The sequence below is a fragment of the Miniopterus schreibersii genome (assembly GCF_964146895.1).
Source record: "Miniopterus schreibersii genome assembly, chromosome: X".
Lineage (NCBI taxonomy): Eukaryota > Metazoa > Chordata > Mammalia > Chiroptera > Miniopteridae > Miniopterus > Miniopterus schreibersii.
This window is the reverse complement of record NC_138104.1, coordinates 69,704,054-69,725,965: the sequence shown is the minus strand read 5'-3', so window position 1 is coordinate 69,725,965 and position 21,912 is coordinate 69,704,054. Positions and strand designations below refer to the sequence as shown.

The 21,912-nt window shown below is 36.0% G+C and overlaps 1 protein-coding gene across 2 annotated transcripts; it reads left to right on the top strand.

Annotated features, from left to right (window-relative positions):
- The first annotated feature begins 594 nt into the window (after window positions 1-594).
- Window positions 595-20,689, top strand: CLIC2 (chloride intracellular channel 2). 2 transcript variants are annotated; one of them, XM_081125008.1, is made up of 6 exons: window positions 595-908; window positions 11,304-11,413; window positions 11,539-11,664; window positions 17,162-17,268; window positions 17,957-18,138; window positions 19,154-20,689. In XM_081125008.1, exons 1-6 carry the CDS (start codon window positions 852-854, stop codon window positions 19,319-19,321), a joined length of 750 nt encoding a protein of 249 aa, XP_080981134.1. In that variant the 5' UTR covers window positions 595-851; the 3' UTR covers window positions 19,322-20,689. The 2 variants fall into 2 exon arrangements, with proteins under 2 accessions (XP_080981134.1, XP_080981135.1); XM_081125009.1 differs by lacking the exon at window positions 11,539-11,664 and having other exon boundaries at window positions 760-908; window positions 19,154-20,681.
- Window positions 20,690-21,912: the final 1,223 nt, after the last annotated feature.

Genomic DNA, 21,912 nt, shown 5'->3' with positions numbered 1-21,912 from the left:
TATTTTACTGCTGTTCCCAGTATTGAGAAGTAGATACACAACTGCTTGTGATTCCTAACATAGATGCCAAAAAAGGTAGTGATCTATCCCAGTCCACACTTCCAAGATGAAGAATGAGGTGGGGCAATCAAAAGAAGCCCCCAGACTCAACCACCCCAGCAAACATTCCCTGGTTAAGAAGAGAGAAGTGAAATTTGCAACCCAGAAGGGAAATCTCGCTGTGTAAGCAGTAGAATTGGGGGTGGAGACACTTGATGAAGTACACTTTTTTAACCTCCTTTTAGTCAGTATCATTAGATAAACATCCTTTTCAATGATAAAACCTAAGTCATTTCTGGTCCTGTTCCTGGAAGCCCTTTTTGCTGCTGTCAGGTTACAAGAAGAGTAATAAGAGGCCATATTCTGGGCATAGAGCCCAGGACTCAAAGGGAGGCTTTAGAGAACATCTGGTGTACTTGATATATAGAAGCCAGAACTGCATGTGTGTGTTTGTGTGTGTTTGTTTCTCCTATGCTGACTCATGGCATTGAAACTTCGGTGGAAACACCCTCATCTTTCTAGCTAGCCAGTTTATACACACCCCTTTGGCTCCTCCTTGATTCAAACGATAGGTCAAGAGGAAGAAGGAAAACAAATTCAAGAGTTGTTCTCAAGCATCTAGAATTCTCTGCCTCCCACCTCTTGAGAAGAAAAATTGGCCCCAGCTCTGACTCAGTCCAATAAAAACTGGACTGTTCTCTTAAAGCACCAACTGTATTCGAGCCTTTGGATAAAACTGGAAGAAAAGAATTCACAAGTACTGTGAATGGTGGAGAAGTCAGGGGCTGACAACTGGCAGTGAAAACAGAAAGATGGCAGGCCTGAGACCCAACATTCAAGCAGACCCTGAGATTGAGCTTTTTGTCAAGGTAAGTTTTCTAGCTTTAATAACAGAATACAGGACATACTATTTCTTGACAGTGGACCTTAGCTTCATAAAAAAGACAACATTTGGGCTAAAGATAGGAAATAATTTTGAAATCGTATTTCTATTCTGAGTCCTAGAAGGATGCCTGGGTGTTTGGTTGTTCTTAGATAACAGTAGGAAAACATCTCACTTGGAAGAGGCAAGGAGATATGGTGGAAGGAACACTAGACTGGTTGGTAGTCAGAACAACTAAATTGTATTCTTAGTGGTTTCCTATGTAACCTTGGACAAATCCCTTCCTCCCTGTCAACTTTTGTTTCTCCATCTATGCAATGAAAGGCTGCAAAATGATCCTTAAGGGTTTTACAGCTCTCACAATCTGTATTTTATGCAATAGGTTTCGGAAGGCCTAAATGGGAGAAGAGGTTCAAGGCTAGCCTGAGAACCCCATTCCCACACATAACCCAGACAGAGCTTTCTAAAATTCTCCCACAATGGACAAACATCACAACAGGGTCACATGGATATTAAAGAAGAAAAAAGCGAACAGTTTGTGTGCCTGTTACGTGAGAAGGAAGCATTTTAGAATGTTATGTTTCCTCTTTATGGTCTGCCTTGGTGGTGGTGTTTTTTTGCCTTAACTTCTCAGAAAAGCCCTTTGGAAAACCCCTAAAGCAGGAGAAAGGAACATGTGTTTCTAAATTAGCTCATCAAGATAAATAATTGTGCATGGGTTATTCCAAATAGAAATTACATAATTTCCTAAATCCTTGCTTATATTAACTATTTTTTCTCTCTACTTTCATTTACTATTGGAAGTATTCAAGATGATAACAATAACAACAAACTCTTATATCATACCTGGTGTTTTTAAAACAATTTACATATATTGTCTTATTTGGTGCTAACAACAACTTAAGAGATGTAGTAGTAGTAGTAGATCAGTAGTAATAGTGGTAGTAGTGCTCATCATTATAGTAATATTGTCCTCATCATTTCTAGATAAGTAAACTAAGGCAATAAAGTATAAGTAACTTGCCTCTAAAACTATATATAGCCTCTTGGTGGCATACAAAGATATAAAATAAGGTATGCTTACCAAATGTTAGCTTAAACTTCAGTTAGCCAAAGTAATATTTTTCCAATTATTTTTAAATATTTAACAACGGGTGACATATATACACCAACGACATAATCAACCTGCCTTTTCAAAATTGTAGCAGAGAGAGACCCTTGAATTCTTGCATTGCAAAGTAATCCAAATAAGTGTTTACTGGGCCATGAGGTATAAGAACTACTTGTCTTATCTCTGGATTCTAGCAAAATATGTGACTGCCCAGACATGATATAAATAAGCCTTAATTTTTCTAACTGGCCTTTTACATTTACCAATTCCAAACCAGAGGTAATGTCTTTTCATAGGGTAACTGAAGTGTTTCTTTTTTCTAAACTGTTCATTCAATCTAATCACACTGTAACCAGTGGTTGGTGTTGACCTGGGTGTTTATCTTCATAGATTTCCCATATTTGGGTGGTAATCTAAACAGAAATTAGAAAAGTATACATTGGATGAGCAAATATTGCATTAAATAATAACTTTCAGGTTAAAATAACTAATTATTTATTATTTACTATATGGCATGCACTGTGCTAAGTGGTTTATTAGTAACCATATTTTATGGATACAGAAACTAAAGCAAAGAGCAACTAACTAACTTTGTCCAAGGTCACATAGGCAGTGAATGACAGAGTTAAGATTCCAATCCTTTAAAATAGCTATGTCTATGGACAACAGTGTGGTGATTGTGGGAGTGGAGGGGATGGGTGGAGGTGGTAGAGGGCATAGAGGGGCTAAAAGGTGATGAAAAAAAATTAATTAAAATTTTAAAATAAATAAATAAAAACAAAATAAAATAAAATAGCTATGTCTAATCTTATTCAATGCTTTTCAATTTGGCAAGCTTTTTTGAAAACAATTCCAGAATTTCATCAGATGGAATCTTTTAGATGTAAGCTTATCTAATGACACTGATACAAATAAAAGATTTTCTGGAAGAATCTTGAGTATTATCTGGTCCAGGTTTTTGCTTTGCTTTGCTTTAAGATGTGTTCTGCTGATCTCTAGAAGTTTAATAGAAGATAGTGGAAGGGGGTGCAAAAATTGAGAAGGATGAAAAATGTTGAGTAACTTTTAAAAGCACTGTTCTTTATCAATGGTATCTCATTTATAAATGATGAAGTATCATTCTAAAGATTAAATGAGTCTGTGATTTCCCCAGTTACCTCTGGCTGTAGCTTGAAAACCCTACCACAACTTCTTCCCCATGCCCTGATGAGATTCCTATAACAGATTAAGCACTTTCCTACTATAATTAAGAATTTATATTACACCACCTATGTGTTCCATGTAGTCAGTGAAACATTGCCTTTCAGCTCTGTATGATTTGGGCAAGATTTCTATCCAAGTACTAAAATCAAAAAATGTTCTAACAGTTTATTTTATCTAAATGGTTTATGTTATTGGTTTGTTGTTCATTGTTAAATGAAATTTTTGTGTTTTCTACCAAGCACTCTAAAATTAAATTTTAGTAGGTTTGTACATAACATTATAGCATCTGACATTTGGACCAAAATTCTGAATGTAATATTTTGTCAAGAACATTTTTTCTACGTGGGAAAGAAGAAAGAGATGATACTCTTCTCCGAATGTTCAGACCATTTTCAAACTCCCTTAGAACTATCATAACAACCAATTAATTTTTTAAAAATCCAACAAAACTATTAGATGGGAGAAAGTGTCATTAAAGAGTGTAAATTCTGGAGTAAACAGTACTGGATTTGCTATGTGAAAAGAGTACACGTTATCAGCTCTTGTCTAGATGAGGGTACTTGAGCAAGTCAGCTTCTCTGAGTCTCAATTTCCTCATCTGTAAAACACAAGTAATAACAGAACTTACCTCACAAGATCATCTTCAGTGTGAGGATTAAATAAAACAAATATGTAAAACAGAGTAGTTGTTAACATAGTTAACACTTAATAAATGTCATATATTGTGGCTATTATCATTTTTTATGTTTAAAAACTTAGATCACAAACACAGAGAAATAAGTTGTTTCGGTGAATGACCACATCCTGTTTTTGCCAGCTAAAGACACTTAAGAGGTAGATAGTTCATCAATCAGGCTAGAAAACTTACATCCTAAAATTTTATGCTAAGGCACTTCAAATCAGCATATTATAAACAGAAAAAAAAATACAGTTTTCCTGTAAAACTTTACTGCATTTCCCCCACACCTCACTGTTTTGCCTTTCCTTTTGCCAAAGGTGATCCACCCTTCCTGCTGTATCTATTATCAGAGTCCACTTTTCTTCCTGCCTCCCACCCTTAATCATGTTTCCACTCACTAACACCAGTTGTGATTGTATCCTCAGTCTGGTTTCTGTTTCAAAAGAAATGCAGCTGCCAAGGTTGGTTGCTACTTCCCATATCTCTTCACTCCATCACATCACAAAGAGTAACAATAAACATGATTTTTCTCTGTTGCACCCACTGCCAGGGAAAGAAAAATTTACTTAAAAATTAGAATTATGCCCTTGGCTTCTTGGACCTTAATATTACTAGTAGAAATGACAGATCAGAGAATCTGATCAGAGATACTGTAAGATGCAGTATCTTTTATTTCCTTGTATAGACTGAGGCAAAAGAGGAAAAATAGATTCAAGAGATGAGAGATGCTGATAGGTTGGACTTGGAAAGCTAGCACCTAATAGTGTTGGACAGATAGTAAACATCAAATAAACATTGAATGAATAAATGACATAATAACCATGGCAAATGAGAGAAATGAACTTATTTGGTGGTTATTTATAGATAAAACTGACACGAATTAATAGTTGGATTCAATGCTCAGGCTACCATAACAAAATACTATAAACTGTATGGTTACAAGAGCAGATATTTATTTCTCACCGTTATAGAGGCTGGATGTCCAAGATCAAGATGCCAGCATGGTCAGGTTCTGGTGAGAACTCTTTTCCTGGCTTATATTTGGCTGCCTTCTGGCTGTGTTCTTGAAAAGGAAAGAAAAAGAGAGACAGAGAAAGAGACAGAGACAGAGAGAAAAACAGAGAGAGAGAGTTTGAGTTTTGGTCTCTTCTTATTCAGGCAAGTCCCATCATAAGAACCCCATCTTCATAAATCTAACTACTTCCCAAAGTCCTCACTTCCAATTACGATCACATTGGATGTTAGAGTTTCAACATATGAATTGGCAGGGCGGGGGAAGCACAATTTAGTCCATACATGACAGTGACTGCTACTGGATTAGGAGCCTTAAAGAAAAAGTAAGTTAGTGTGTGGAGTAAAGAACAGGGAGGAAATTTAGTTTGGGACATGTTTAGATTGAGGTGTCTAAAACCTGGATCTCCCATGAGGATACTACATCAGCTATAACCCTCTCAAGAAGTGGCTGCCTTTTCTTCCTCATTCCTCTTACCACTGTGTCTGGAAATGGGGTAGGTATCCTTGCTCCTCATTCAGACCATTCTGCCACCCCTGTCCACAGAAATAACTAGGCTGAGTCTCAGAAAATCAGACTAAACCACCCATTACCTCTCCTTGTTATAGCAGTCTTCCAAACCCCTGGTTACTCTGCCTTATTTCTTGAGGATTTTCACTCCTGGATCATTGTCACTCGCTCCAACACTATTCTTATCTTAATTCTTGGCAATTTTAATATCTATACAGATGACTCTTCCAATACTCTGACCTCTCAGATCCTTGACTTTCTCTCCTTTAGTGATCCCATTCTTCACCATCTCTCCGCCCCCCCCTTCCATGTTCATACCCTTACCTTTGTCATTGCAATGACTGCAAACCCCTCATAATTATTTATTTGAAGGGTTTTTGTTCCACTTTTTAAAAAATATGTCTTTATTGATTTCAGAGAGAGGAAGTGAGAGGGAGAGAGAGAGAGAAACATCAATGATGAGAGAGTCATTGATCAGCTGCTTCCTGCATGACTCCCAGTGGGGATGGAACTTGCAACCCAAGCATGTGCCCTGATCGGGAATCGAACCGTGACCTCCTGGTTCATAGGTTGACGCTCAACCACTGAGCAAAACTGGCTGGGCTGTTCCATTTTTTGAACTTCTCTATTTTAATATATTTCATTGAGGTATAATTTGTATAAAATAAGATGCACACATTTTAAGTGCATCCAAGGACTTTTGACAAATCTATACACACATTGTAACAACCACCCCAATCAAAATATAGAGTATTTCCATCACCTCATTAAGTTCCCTATGTCTCTTTCCAGTCAATCAATGCAGTCAGTCTTCCTTACCCTATCCCACTACTCCCTTGCTAGGCAATCAATGATCTGTTTTTTATCAGGATAGATTGGTTTTCATTTTCTAAAAATTTCTACAGACTGAATCATGCAATATGTACTCTTTTTGTTGTCTGGCTTCTTTTACTCAGCATAATTATTTTGAGATTTGCTCATATTGTATGCATCAATAATAGCTCATTTGTTTTATTGCTGAAGTTTCCCTTGTATAGATCTGCCATATTTGTCTGTCCATTAAGGACATTTGAGTTGTTTCCAGTTTGGGGCTATTGTGAATAAATTTGATATAAACATTCATGTACATGTCTTTCAAGAGACATGTGCTTTCATTTCTCCTGGGAAAATACCTAGAATGTTAATACTTAGGTTTTAACCCTGATAAACTCTTTATAAACCAGTTGGACTGTTTTCCACTCCCAATGGCACTGAATCAGCTCCAGTTGTTCCACATTCCAGCCAATACTTGTTATGGTCAGTCTTTTTAACTTCAGCTGTGCTAATGTGTGTGTAATGGTAACTCAATGTGGGTTTAATTTGCATTTTATTGATGACTAATGATGTTGAGCATCTTTTCATGTCCTCATTTACCATCTATATATCTTTTGTAAAGTGTTTAAATTTCTTGCTCATTTGTAATTGGGTATTCTGTTATTGAGTTGTAGACGTTCTTTATTCATATATTTTAGTATATTTTAAATTCAAGATGTTTTTCATTTTCTTAACAGTTCTTTTGAAAATCAGATTTTACCTTTGATATAGCCCAGTTTATTAAATTGTCCTCTTCTCTTTCTCACTCTCTGAATTCAAACCACATAGACCCCTCTTTCAGTTCCTCATATATGCCTGCTCAAACTTGTTGCAACACCTTTGTATGTGTGAATCCCTCTATTTAAAATGCCCTTTTCATGACCATTTACCTAGTTAACATAACACGTATCTATCCTTTGAACTCAGTTAAAATGCAACTTCTTCAGGAAAGGCCTCCCTCATAGGCTCCATTTAAACTACATTTCTCTCTTACACATACTCATAACATGCATGACCTTCCTTCTAAAACTTTTCAAAGACTTTATCTCGGTTTAAAACTAAGGGACTATTTCATTTTATTTGTTATTTTTATTTTTTATGTTTTAATTTATCTTTACTGTTAAAAGTATTACAAATGTTCCTCTTTTCCCTCCATTGATCCTCTCTACCTTGCACCCCCTTCTCCAGGTCTTCACTACACTATTGTCTATGTCCATGAGTTATGCATATATGTATATAAGTTTTTAGGTTAATCTCTCCCCACCCTCCCTCTGAGATTCATCAGTCTGTTCCATGCTTCTATGTCTCTGGATCTATTTTGCTCATTGGTTTATTTTTTCATTAGATTCCAAATATAAGTAAGATCATGTGATACTTGTCATTCTCTGACTGGCTTATTTCACTTAACATAATACTCTCCAGGTCCCACCATGCTGTATCAAAGGGTAAGGGATCCTTCTTTTTTATAGCTGTATAGTATTCCAAGATGTAAATGTCCAAGGAGATGCTTGATATGATTTCAATCTTATTGAACATGTAGAGACTTGTTCTGTGTCCTAACATGTGGTCTATCTATGAGAATGTCCCATGTGCATTGAGGGGAATGTATATTCTGCAGCTTTGGGGTGAAATGTTCTATAAATGTCAATTAATTCTATCTGATCTAGTGTGTCATTTAGAGTTACTGTTTCCTTGTTGATTTTTTGTCTGGAAGTTCTGTCCAGTAAAGTCTGTGGGGTGTTCAAGTCCCCTACTATGACTGTATTGCTGTTGATCTCTCCCTTAAAGTCCACCAGAAGTTTTTTTTTCAGCCTGTGTGAGTCATTTGTTCTGAGATGGGTCTCTTGTAGACAGCATATATTTGGGTCTTGTTTTCTTATCCATTCAGTGACCCCACGTCTTTTGATTGGGGCATTTAATTAAATTGCATTTAAAGTTATTATTGATAGGTACTTATCTATTGCCATTTTATTTCTTTATGCCTATGCTTCTCTCTCTTTCTATTTCTACTTCTTATTACAGTAGTCCCTTTAACATTTCTTGCAATGCTGGTTTGGTGGTGATATACTCCTTTAGCCTCTTTTTGTCTGGGAAGCTCTTTATTTCACCATCTATTTTGGGTGATAACCTTGCTGGATAGAGTAGTCTTGGTTTCAGATCCTTGCTTTTCATTACCTTGAATACTTCACGCCATTCTCTTCTGGCCTGTAGAGTTTCTGATGAGAAGTCAGCTGACTGCCTTATGGGAGCTCCTTTATAGGTAACAGATTGCTTTTCTTTTGCTGCCTTTAAGATTCTCTCTGTCTGGAATTTTTGGCATTTTAATTGATGTGTCTGGGTGTGGGCCTCTTTGGATTCTTCTTGCTTGGGACTCTCTGTGCCTTTTGAACTTGTGTGACTTTTTCCTTCACCAGTTAGGGAAGTTTTCTGCCATTATTTCTTCAAACAGGTTCTCTAACACTTGCTTACTTTCAACCTCTCCTGGTAATCATGTTATGCACATATTGTTATATTTCATGGTTGTCTCACAGCCTTAATTATCCACCTTTTTAAAAAAATGTTTCTTATTTTTGTCCCCCCATTTTGGCAGCCTGTTTGGATTTGTTTCTATATATTAGGTAGATCTGCTAGGACTCTCAGTCTTTTGGATGGTCTCTGGTGCAGGCCCATGTCTGATGCTGTTTGTGACTGGCCTTGAGTGAGTACCCTGTTTGAAGCTTTCCACACTCCACATCTTGTGGTTCCCTCTGCTGGGGGCTGAGTGTATTTGGAAAAGACCAAGATGTGCATCAAGGTCTGCTTTCCAAGCCCTGGGTCCAGAAACAAATCAGGCAAATGCTCAAAGCACCCAGAGGCTGATTGTTATTCAGTCTTTTAATGAACTTCAGGCTGTAGGAACTTCACAGGGTGGAGCAATTGCTTCCCTCCCAGGCAAAAGCTGCTTGGATAGTAAATGTCTGCCTGAGAAACATGTCCTCTGCTGTATGGGTAAATGGCTCAGCACAAGAATCCAGATGGCTGCCCTCTGAGCTCTATCCCAAAGCCAGAATCCCTGGATACTCCTCACACAACTCTATTCCACTCTGCCTTCCTTCCATAGGAGCCCAAAGTGAGTGGCTACACATGAAACTTTGTGTGTTAGCCCTTTAAGAGGGTTCCTGCATTCTTAGCCATCTGTCCCTGGCAGACAGAAAGCCTGCTGCTTTTCACAGCTAGATGTTATGTGGGCACCTTTCTCAGTTTTGGTGCTCTTGGCTGGGAAGCCCAGCTTGGGGTTTAGGTCCCAGAGTCCTCAGTGGGAACCCCCCACTGCTGAGATAGCCCTCCAGACCTTCAGCTGCTGCTTGTGGGAGCCCAGCCAGCCCTCTCATGGCTCTGCACTTCCTACCCATCTCTATGTGGTCTCCCCTTTAGGTCCTCGGTTATGAGGGGGCTCTCCAGTTAGTCTTCAGTTGATTATTCAGGATGATTTTTCTATATTTTAGTTGTAATTCCAGTTTGGTCCTGGGGAGTGTCAGTGTAGCTTACACTCAATCCACCGCTATCTTGCAATCTCTCTATTTGTTTATTTTAATATCTGTTTTCTGCATATATAATGTCTGGTCTATGTTAAACACATAATTATTTGTTCAGTAAATATTCATTGGAAGAGTGAATGAATGAATGAAAAATAGTGAGTCCACAGATAAACTCAAGTATATATAAAATTTCAAAGCCAAAAGTGAGTTATGTTTAACCAGTGGGAGAAGGATGGGCTTTATTATTATTATTGTATATTTATTTCAGGTGTACAGTATAATGGTTAGACAATTATATAATTTACAAAGTGGTTTTTAAATGCCTGGTGCTAAGTCAACTACTAATTATTGGTAAAAAGTATTAAAAGAATTAAAGCTGGAGTCCCAATATATTTCTTACACCAAAATAAATTCCAAATAGATGAAAAAAATGCAAAAATTAAACCATAAAGTTTCTAGAAGAAAACACAAGAGAACATCTTAATAAAAAAAAAAAAAATGACAAAGTAATTGACCAGTCAGTGTTGCTCAGTGGTTGAGAGTCAACCCATGAACCAAGAGATCATGGTTCGATTCCCAATCAAGGCACATGCCTGGGTTGCGGCTTGATCCTCTGTAGGGGACATGCAGGAGGCAGCTGATTGATGATGTTTCTCTCTTTCAGTGATGTTTCTCTCTATCCCTCTACCTCTCTAAAAATCAATTAAACATATTTTAAAAAACATTTAAAAAATATATAACAAGGTAATTTTTGTAATCTTTATTTATATATATATATATATATATATATTACTGTGTAAGCATATCAGAAAAATCAGACTACATAGAAGGGAAAAAAAGAATGATAGATTTTATGTAAAATATAAATTTTATGAGACATGCTTTTTTAAAATTACATGTAATGTGTATCAAAAGAGTTAATATCTTTAGTATACAAATAATTTTTCCAAATCAATAAGGAAAAAGTCATCATCTTAATAGAAAAATGTAAAATTTTCATGAACAAGCACTTCATAAAATAAGGAAATCAAACAACCAATGAACATATGGAATACCTTTCAGGAAGGAAATTTGGCAAGATCTATCAAAATGGAAAATGCCCATACTTTTTACTCAGCACTCTCATTTTAAAGATTAACTCTAAAGATAAATCTTAGAATTAGAACAAGTTATATGCCAAAAAATATTTGTTGCTGAAGTAGAGTAGCAAAAATTTTGGAATATTTGAAATGTCCACCATAAGAAATTGTTATATAAATCTTGGTAATATATATTTAATGTATTATTATTATGATTTTTATTATATAGTCACCACACTTGTAATTTAACATACAATGAGATTACTTGATTCATTATCTCTCCCTGCTCACAAATGGTAGAATCCATGAGGTTAAGCACTTTTAACTTTTTTCTAGCAACTAGTTCATTTCCCAATAGGCACTCAATACAGACTTGTTGAGCAAATGAATGAATGAGGCCTTTCTTTATCTTAATAGGCTGGAAGTGATGGGGAGAGTATTGGAAACTGCCCTTTTTGCCAACGCCTTTTCATGATCCTCTGGCTTAAAGGAGTTAAATTCAATGTGACTACTGTTGACATGACCAGGTAAGAGAATTCAGGACAGGTTTCATTCTTAGGATTGAAATTGGTAGATACCAATAAAATGTTGGTGTCTGTATGATGTGTGCCTTATCTAAAAACCTAACTCTGCTTACTTTTAATAATCATAGAAAGCCCGAAGAGCTAAAGGACTTAGCCCCAGGTGCCAATCCTCCCTTCCTGGTGTTTAACAAGGAATTGAAAACAGACTTCATTAAAATTGAGGAGTTTCTAGAGCAGACACTGGCTCCTCCAAGGTACAGCATTTTACAAGACATTATTGTTCTTGAGACCATTTATTTTATTGGCTTATTAATTGCAGATTGAGCATTCTTACTTCTAGACATCTAACTCTTTTTCAATGTCAGACCTCTCTTTTGTTATCTTTCTAGAAAACTTTGCAAAGATCCCCCTCAATCACTCTATATATGATTAGAAAACTTTACTACAGAATTATTTATTTAATATATATAAAACTGTTAAAACTTTATAAAATGTAGGCAGTATATTAGAAAAGGGCAAATGACAGACTTGGAAACCTGGGAAAGGCAGGTAAATTTGGGCCACATTTAATTTCAACCTCATCATCTGATCCATAATGAAGTTTGAGGGCATTTATACTGATAAAAATCAGACCTTTTTGTTGTAGAGCCCTCAGAAGATCTTCAATTAAAGATCTTTAATTATTCAGCTTGATCTTTTAGCTCTACAGGCTGAAAAATATTATGTCTATTATGTATAAACTTCCCCCTTTGACTTTAAATACACAAAGACAATAGATATAACATTTAAAATTATTTTTAAAATAAGAAAGTAAATTCTCTTTGTTCTAGAAATAGAGAAGTAACCCATGGTAGAGTACGAGTGAGAGCATGGGGTAGTAACACTTTATAGCCCATGAGGACTGATCATGATTAGGCTTTCACATCACTGATGGCATGAGGGCAGAACATACCCAACACAAGGGCTAGAGGTCAGAAAACAGATCTCACATAGTTAACCAGTGGCCAGAACTGCCCTGTCTACACTTGAATGAAAGTTATATATATCTGCCTACACAGGATAGTGTCTGGAAACAGGAAGCCTGATGTACTTATTTTTTTATTGCTGTATAACAAATTACCGCAAACTCAGTGTCTTAAAACAACACTCATTTATTATCTCACAGTTTCCATTGGTAAGGACTCCGGCTGTGAACTTAAACCTGCTCTAAAAAATGAAGTCTCAATCATAAACAAAAGGTTCTATCAGTCCATAATTCTTCTTACATAAGAAACTAAGGACACTATTCTAGATTCTTTTCTGTGTGACTATATTAGGTCTCTTTCTTCAATTATTGATGGCTTCTTAGACTTTAGCATCTGCTCCAAGTTTGTCCTGTATGTATTGAGTTCTTATTTTGTTCTTTCCCCCTCCCCATCCTCCTCTACTATGTCCTCCCCTCACATTATCTGATCCCTAATCTTTTCTTGCTCCCAAAGGTAACCAGTGAAAAAATCTGTGTATCTTTCCATACCGTTTTCTAGGTTCATATAAGCATAATAATAATAAGTACAATTTATAAATATTGCATGTTGCTTATCTCACTTCAAAGAACATTGTAACATTCTTCAACTCTACTGGTTTAGATTTAATTCATTTTAATGTCTGGATAATAGTCCATGTCACAGATGTGCTACAAGTTACTAAACTATTCCTTTACTGATAGACATTCCCTTTCCTTCCAGTTTTTTGGAAGGAAAAAACTACAAACTACAAACAGTAGTATAAATAACATCCTTGTTCATATGTCCTTATGTACTGGTGTTTTCATTCCTATGTAATAGATTCCCTGAAGCAAAATTCAAATGGTTTATAAACCATGAACACAGACAATAGTGCAGTGAAGGCCTGGGGTAGGAGAGCAGAGTAGAGGGGCTCAAAGGGGGGGGGGAGGGAAGGGGGACATCTGTAATACTTTAAACAATAAAGATAAATTTTAAAAAATACTTGATTTGTATTTAGCCACCTTACCAAAATAGCTCATTAATTCTAGTAATTTTTTTTCCTATACTTTCTTGGGTTTTCTAGGTATACAATTATGTTGTTGCTTCTCTTCTAGTAATTATACTGATTGCTTTAAAATAGTGTCTTCTACAACTTGCTAGAACCTCAAAAACAATATCAGCTATTGCCCTGGCCAGGTGGCTCAGCTGGTGGGGGCGTCAAACACCAAAAAGGTTGTGGGTTCAATTCCCAGTCATATACCTAGGTTGTGGGTTCAATCTCCAGTCGGGGCACGAAAGGGAGGCAACCAATTGATGTTTCTCTCTCACATTGATGTTTCTACTTCTCTTTCCCTTTCTCTCTCTCTAAAATAACAAAAAAAAAAAATCAATAAACACATCCTCAGGGGAAGATTAAAAAACAATATCAGTGCTAATAGCAATTTTAGGCGTTTCTGTCTTGTTCTGAAATTTAATGTGAATGGTTTGAGAGTCACCATTTAGAATGATGTTTTTTCTTGTCTTAGCAGTTAGTACATTCAGCACAATGTTGAAGAGCAATAGTGATAATCCTTGTTCTGTACTGGTTTTAAAAAAATAGTTCTAACATTTCACTTTTTTTCTTTTTTCTTTTTTTTTTAAATTTAAGTCTAGTTTGCAGGCAATCTTATATTGATTACATTAGTATAAGATGTACAATATAGTTATTCAACATTTTTATACCTTACAATGTGATCACCTTGCTAATTCTAGTAATCTTCTGTCACTGTAAATTTATCACAGTATTATTGACTATATTTCCCTCCCCTTTTTCACTCATCCCTCCATCCCATCCTTTCTCATAACCATCCTTTTGGTCTCTGTTTCTATGGGTCTGTGTTTGGTTTGTTTTTGTTTGATTGCTTGTTTTGTTTTTTTAGATTTCACATATAAGCAAAACCATTGTTTTTCTCTGCCTGACTTATTTCACCTTATAATACCTTTTAGATCCACTCATGTTGTCACAAATGGCAAAATTCTAATTCAAAAAGATATCCAAAGTGGGGGAAAAGTACATTTACAGTTGTGAGTACATGAAACACAGAGTTTATTCTTGTATTATTATTTATTAATTATTGTTTTATTTTCTATATGAATAACTGTAAACTTACTTTTGCCCCACCCTGCATGCACCCTATGTTCATTGCAGCATTATTTACAATACTCAAGATATGGAACCAACCTAGATGTCCAAAGATAGATAAATGGATAAAGAAGATATGATATGTATACAATGAAATATTATAGAGCAATAAAAAAAAGAATGAAATCTTGCCATTTACAACAACATGGATGGATCACCTTTTTAAAAATACTTGCTTTTTTATTAATGTAATACTGGCTAATAACATTATACAAGTTTCAGGTGCACAACATTATTATTCAGTACCTGTATACACTATAGTGTGCTCACCATCCAAAGTTTAGCTTCCATCCATCACCATATATTTGACCCCCTTACCCATTTCACCCTCCCCCACCCTCTTTCCCCTCTGGTAATACCCAATGTGTTGTCCATATTTATGAGTTTGCTTTTGTTGTCTTTTGTTTGGTCATTTGTTTCTTTTTCCTTTTTTTTTTTTTTTTTTTGTTGTTGTATATCCCACGAGTGAGATCATATGTTTGTCCTTTTCATTCTGACATTTCACTTAGCATAATACCCTCAAGGTCCATCAGTGTTGTTGCAAATGGCAATATTTCATCCTTTATGGCTGAGTGGTATTCCACTGTACATAAAAGGTGGGGCAAAAGTAGGATTACAGTTGTATGTGAAACAATTTATTCTTGCATTATTATTTATTAATTATTGTATTATTTTCCATGAGAACCAGCTGTAAACCTACTTTTACCCCACCCAATATGTAGCACATCTTTTTTATCTATTATCTATCAAAATATACTTAGGTTGTTTCCATGTCTTGGTTACTGGGAATAATGCTCCAATGAACATAGGAGGATATATATCTATACAAATAAGTGTTTTCAAATTTGGGGAGTAGATACCCAAAAGAGGAATTGTTGGGTGATATGTAATTATGTTTTTAATTTTTTGAAACAAAATACTATTTTCCATAGTGGCTGTACCAATTTACATTCCCACCAACAGTGTGTAAGGGTTCCCTTTCTTCCACATCTTCTCCAATACTTTTATTTCTCGTTTTACTTATAATAGCCACTCTAACACTCTAGTGAGGTAATAATCTCATTGTGGTTCCAATTTGCACTCCCCGAAAACATTTTATCATTTAATATGATGCTTGCTGAAAGTTTTTGATGGATACCTTTTATCAAGTTAACAAAATTAATTAACTTATTAAATCATTCAATAAATATTTACTGAATACTTCCTAAGTATCAGGTTCTATTCAAGGCACTTGGGACACATCGGTGAATAAAATGGGCAAAAACTCTCTGGTCTAGTAGACCTTAAATTCTAGTTGGGGAAGATAGTAAATAATCAAGATAAAAAGCAAAATATAAACTATTTTAGATGATGATAAACACTAAGAAAAAATAAGGCAAGGAAAGGAAGTAGTGAGTGTTAGGGACAGGAGAGAGGTTGCAATCTTATATAGAGTGGCCAGAGAAAGGCCTCACATAAGAGGAGCTATCAGAGAAAAAAACTTTAGAGAAGAGAGGAAGCAGACCCTGTGTCTATATGAGGGAAGGCACTCCATCTAAGTGCAAATCAAGTGAAAATGCCCTGGAGTGGGAGTTTGTTAGGCCTATTTGGGAGGGGGGGGGGAAGCAAAAAGTGTTTAGTAAAGTGCATGAGGAAGAGAGTAGAAGATGAGACCAGAGAGGTAAGGTGGGGTAAGATCACATCAGTCCTTTTAGACCTCTAGAGGACTTGGACTCTGAGTCTGACTGAGATGGGGACATTGCAGGGTACTGAGTAGGGAAGACACATATGACTTATATTTTAACATGATTGCTCTCACAACAGGTGGAGAATAGTCTGGCAATGTGGGAGACAAGCTTAGGAATAGGGAGAATAGTCATGAAGCTGTTGCAGTAATATAGGCTTTGGACAAAGAAGGGGGCAATGGAGGTGGTGAGAAATGCACAGACTCTGGGTAAATTCTGAAAGATAACCTGGCTGGAGTTGTTAATGGATCAAATGTGGGGATGGAAAGAGAGAAATCAAGAAAGATGACTGTTTGGCCTGACCATTTCTAGTTGCTAGTAAGGTGTTTTATAATTAGGAATTGATTTTCACTGAACGCTTTCTCTGCATCTATTTGTGATCATATGGTTTTTCTTATTTAATTTGTAAATGTAATAAAATTATTACTACATTATTTTATTTTATTATGCTAAATGATCTGTATATTACTCAGAGGAGGACATTTTAGCTACTGTTTTCCATCATCTCCATGCTCTTTATTCCTTCATTTGTTTTGTAAGTTACAATACTTGAAGCTATATGTATTACCACCATACCTTATGCCAAATAGACTTTCAGGAACAAGTATGGGGACCTAACTACCATTTGAAACATTGTTTCTACAGGTAAATGAGCTTTGAATTCCAGACAACTGGTTTCCCAGTGAACCTTAGAAACTAAATTATTCCAGGAGTGGAAAATATATCCAATGAGGGAATTATCAAGACTTTCAGTTTCCAGCACAATTTTCCAAAACCTTCATTCTCAGTAGAATGCAAGCTAGGAAACCTGGTCTCTGTCTCCTTGTGCTCAAATGATAGTGCAGTGATGTTTCTTTTTAAGGTACCCTTGCTTGAGTCCCAAGAACAAGGAGTCCTTTGATGTGGGCAGTAACCTCTTTGCCAAGTTTTCTGCATATATAAAGAACACACAGAAAGAGGCAAATAAGAGTAAGACAACTTTCTTTAAATCTGTTTTTCTCACTCACGTGCTCACTTTTTCATTCTCACTCAGCTAAAATAGGATTTTCCTGAATATATAGTATATGTTGGGGAATACCCTTCCTCTCATTCTCTGTTCTCTTTTCTGAAATTCCTTTGCATGAAGTTTTATTAGATTTAGAACCCAAGATTCAATATAGAAATTACCAACTTAGCTCAATTAGAGCATTGGCATGCCAGGTATAAACTAACTGCAGGACTTGATTTGTTAGGTGCCCCTCTCAACTTTCCCAGTCCTGCATACCTTTAAGGTTTCTTAAACCATAGCACCTAGCATCTCCCACAAACATTCCTGAAGTTTACTATCCTCTGAGTCAAGAGAGCTATTAGTCTCTGATTCCACTTTCTGACTCTTCTATGTTGAGTAATAACATATCACTTTTTTTCTCTTTGACTCTCCTCCCAATGCACTTCAAGAAAAATTTTAAAAATCTTTGTATTCATCATTTGATTAAACATCTGACTCTGTCTTATTAGTGGGTAGTTGAGCATTCTAGTAAACTATTTAGATTTGTTATAGCCAGTATAAAGAATGTGTATAGACAGAGATGTCTAAATATGTGAAAAGCATATTGAGAATGTATCTAGTCATGAAAACAATATATTTGTAAGTAACCCTATGACTTCATTGCCTCAGATTTTGAAAAATCTCTGCTCAGAGAATTTAAACGTCTGGATGACTACTTAAACACCCCACTCCTGGATGAAATTGATCCAGACAGTGCTGAGGAACTCACAGTTTCCAGAAGATTGTTCTTGGATGGGGATCAGCTGACACTGGCTGACTGCAGCTTGTTGCCCAAGCTGAACATTATTAAAGTAAGTCTTTATAAGGTAGCTTGAATGGTTTGGGCTGGGTTTGGGAGTTACCACCATGAATCACAGTGACCATTCTGTGTGAAGATGTTATATGATGGCTTTATCATCATCATTATGCATAGTGTATATCTCCTGTCTCTCTTCGGAGGAAAAATCCATGATCTCCTCTGGGAAGCATGAAATTTTATTTCTTCCTATACCAGGTATTTCCCACTGTGTTGTCTATAAAACAAGAATAATATTACCCATTTCACAGAATTCTTGACAAAATTAAATAAATTAGAACGGTGTCTGGATCACAGCAGTGATATAAATAATGTGAGCTAGTAATATTATTATGATAATGTAATCACTAACAAATTTTTACTGAACAGAATTTATTTTATCTCAGGTCTTATGCCAGACACAGAGAGTACATGAAGAAATAAGACATAGTTGGGACCCTAAACAACCCCTTAGTCTAATGGGGAGATATGTGTTCTTTTTATGTGCTTCCTTCTTCTAGACATTCATAATTAAATACAGCTTAATATAAATATGATTGCAAGCATATAGCCTTGTCTACGTTTGTACACAAAACATTAAGTAGTAATTCCAAGATTCTTTAATTTTATTTTGTAGTACTTTTTTGTTAATCTTCATCAGGGGATATTTTTTTCATTGATTTTTAGAAAGAGTGGGAGGGAAAGAAAGAGGGAGGAAAGGGGAGGAAGGGAGAGAGAGAGAGAAACATCCATGTAAGAGAGACACATCAATTGGTTGCCTTCCACACGTGTCCCGACTGGGACCAGGGAAGGAACCTGCAACCCAGGAACATGCTCTTAACCTGGAGTCAAACACACAACCCTTGGGTGCACAAGCTGACAGCTCTAACCACTGAACACACCAGCCAGGGCATGTAGTACTTTTGTGTAGATCACATGTCCACAATGATCTTGACTTTTGAGATATGGTTTTACAGACTAGGTATGTTACTGATGTCTTTTACTACCAACTGTATTCTCCAAAACCTTAGATTGCTGCCAAGAAATACCGTGACTTTGACATTCCAGCAGAATTCTCAGGAGTCTGGCGCTATCTCCACAATGCTTATGCCCGTGAAGAATTTACCCACACGTGTCCTGAAGACAAAGAAATTGAAAATTTCTATGCAAATGTGCAAGTGTGGCTAAACAGTAGTTAGGACAGCTCTTACAGCAGAAGAAGCTCTCATATTAGAAATGTTTTTGGAAATAAGAACATGGAAAATATTGTTTTCTCTATACAACTCTCTTATGGAAAAAACAACGCTGTATTTTCTGTATCAGGCGACTGTGTATTTTAAATGTCTTTATATTTTTGCTTAATTTTCTTTATTCCCATGGCATAACTACTGCAATTATAACCACTAAAATCCTAAATGATATGGAAAGCACCAAGATCTCTTGCTATTTGATTGAATTCCTAGAATGCATCATACATAAGCTCAATAGATGGCTGAAGTTATAAATGACATAAGTAGAGCCACAATTTCAAGCTGCTGCTTAGAAAAATTCCATCTAAATCATTAAAACAATTTTAAATTTTTGTTAGTTTCATGTGTACATGAGTTTATTTCTAATATGAGTAATGAAATCAGAGAGTGAGCATATCAGAGAGGCAAATCCTAAAAGAATGATTTTTTAAATCAGCTGTAGGAATTGATCAAGACCAACTGGTCTTAGAATGGTCTTCAACACCTAGAAATATGACTGCCTCATAGTCAGAGATGAGAATGAACCTTTCTGGCTAGATTATATTGTTAACAAGCATTCATTAGAAAAAACATAATAATAATTTTTAAAAGATTGGAAGCAAATATATGGCAAAGGTGCAAAGTAAATCTGATCTTTTATTCAACAGAAATAAAAAGGACACTAAGAAATCTTACTTATCAAAGGTCTTGTAGCTGCCCTTAAAAGGATAAGGCACACTGTCCTTAGAGAGTAATCACACAGCTTTCTACAGAACTGAAAATGTTCCATTGTATATGTACTCAAATTTACATGATCAAATACAATCAAGCCCCTCAAATCTGAAAACAAAAACTGAACTTAACTATCTGTCTTTCGTAGGAGAAACAAAGTTCAACCTCAAAAAAGGAAGGCACAGTATTATTATAGGCTTTGGGGGAAAGGTAGAGTTTAAATTTAAGTGAGGCACAATGTTTTAATAGGTTCAAAAAAAAAACAAAAAAACAGTAAGGCAATGAATAAAGGGCTAACAGCCCTGGGAATAGAAAGGGCTCCTGTCCTTGGAAACCACAGAGTTAAGATAAATGTATAATGTGGAACCTCCTCTTTGCTGGAAGACCTCTGATCTGAGAAATTACACCTGAACTAGATGGTGGGGTTGTGGCTTCTCTTAATAGCTCAGATCATTCTATTCTCACTGATATGATTTTAAAGAATAAAGTTTTTTTAAGATCTATGATTTTTTTAGGTTAACTTTGATCCTGAAGTTCCACTTTATTGTCCATACCATGGCTTTGATCTTTGCATTAAAATAAATTTTTTATTAAATTTATTGTGGTGACATTGTTAATAAGATTATGTAAGTTGCAAGTGTACATTTTTATGATACTAGATCTGTACATTGCACTGTGTGCCCACCAGTCAGTCAAATCTTCCATCATCATATCTTTGGCCCCTTTTACATTTTACTCCCTCTCACTCCCCTTCCTACTGGTAACCACCATACTGTTGTCAGTTGTATATCCCACATATGAGTGAAATCATATGGTTCTTAGCTTTTTCTGACTGACTTATTTTGCTCAGCATGATATTCTCAAGGTCCATCCATGTTGTCTCAAATGGCAGTATTTCATCCTTTCTTATGACTGAGTAGTAGTCCACATCTTCCTTATCCAATCATCTATTGAAGAACACTGGTTGTATCCACGACTTGGCCACCATGAATAATGCTGCAATGAACATAAGGGTGCATATATCTTGCAAATAAAAGAACCCATATAACTCAACACCAAACAAACAAACAATCGATTAAAAATGGGCAGAGGACCTGGACAGACACTTCTCCCAAGAAGACATACAAATGGCCATCAGATATATGAAAATATGCTCAACTTCACAAGTTATTAGGGAAATACAAATCAAAACTCCAGTGAGATACTACCTCACACCTAGAGGTTAGAATGGCTATTATCAACAAGACAAGTAATAAGTGTTGGAGAGGTTGTGGAGAAAAAGGAACCCTCATTCACTGCTGGTGGAAATGGAAACCGGTACGGACACTATGGAAAACAGTATGGAGGCTCTTCAAAAAATTAAGAATAGAGTTACCATATGACCCAGCAATCCCTTTTCTGGGTATCTACCCCAAAAATGTGAAAGGTCTACGACTTTAAAGAATAAGCCTTCTTTAACGGCTTCTGTAAAAGCTTCTTGCCCTGAAATTCACTAATAGATGTTTTTATAGATTACACCATACTTAGTGCTCATGTCACCACAAAGCTCCAGCATATAGCAAGATGGGCAGCTGTGACAAATGTTATCCAACTCCATAGGTACTTCTATAGCTTAGAATTATCCTCATAGACAAAATGATTATTATCTTCTTAGATACCTCAATACAATTCAACTCATAACTTCTCGACTACTTACTATGTTTTAATTATTTTTTAGTTATTTAATCCTCACAAAAACTCTGTATGAAGTATGTAAAAACACAATTCAGTCTCACTCTAAAGGAATTGCCCTTATTTTCACAAAACACACTGTTCAATAATGGAGAAAG

Excerpts from the sequence above, each read along its gene's own strand:
- CLIC2 (XM_081125008.1), top strand. The coding sequence starts at position 852 with ATGGCAGGCCTGAGACCCAACATTCAAGCAGACCCTGAGATTGAGCTT. Across the intron at positions 11,414-11,538 it reads ACTACTGTTGACATGACCAG|AAAGCCCGAAGAGCTAAAGG; the intron begins GTAAGAGAATTC and ends TAATAATCATAG. Across the intron at positions 18,139-19,153 it reads CCAAGCTGAACATTATTAAA|ATTGCTGCCAAGAAATACCG; the intron begins GTAAGTCTTTAT and ends CCAAAACCTTAG.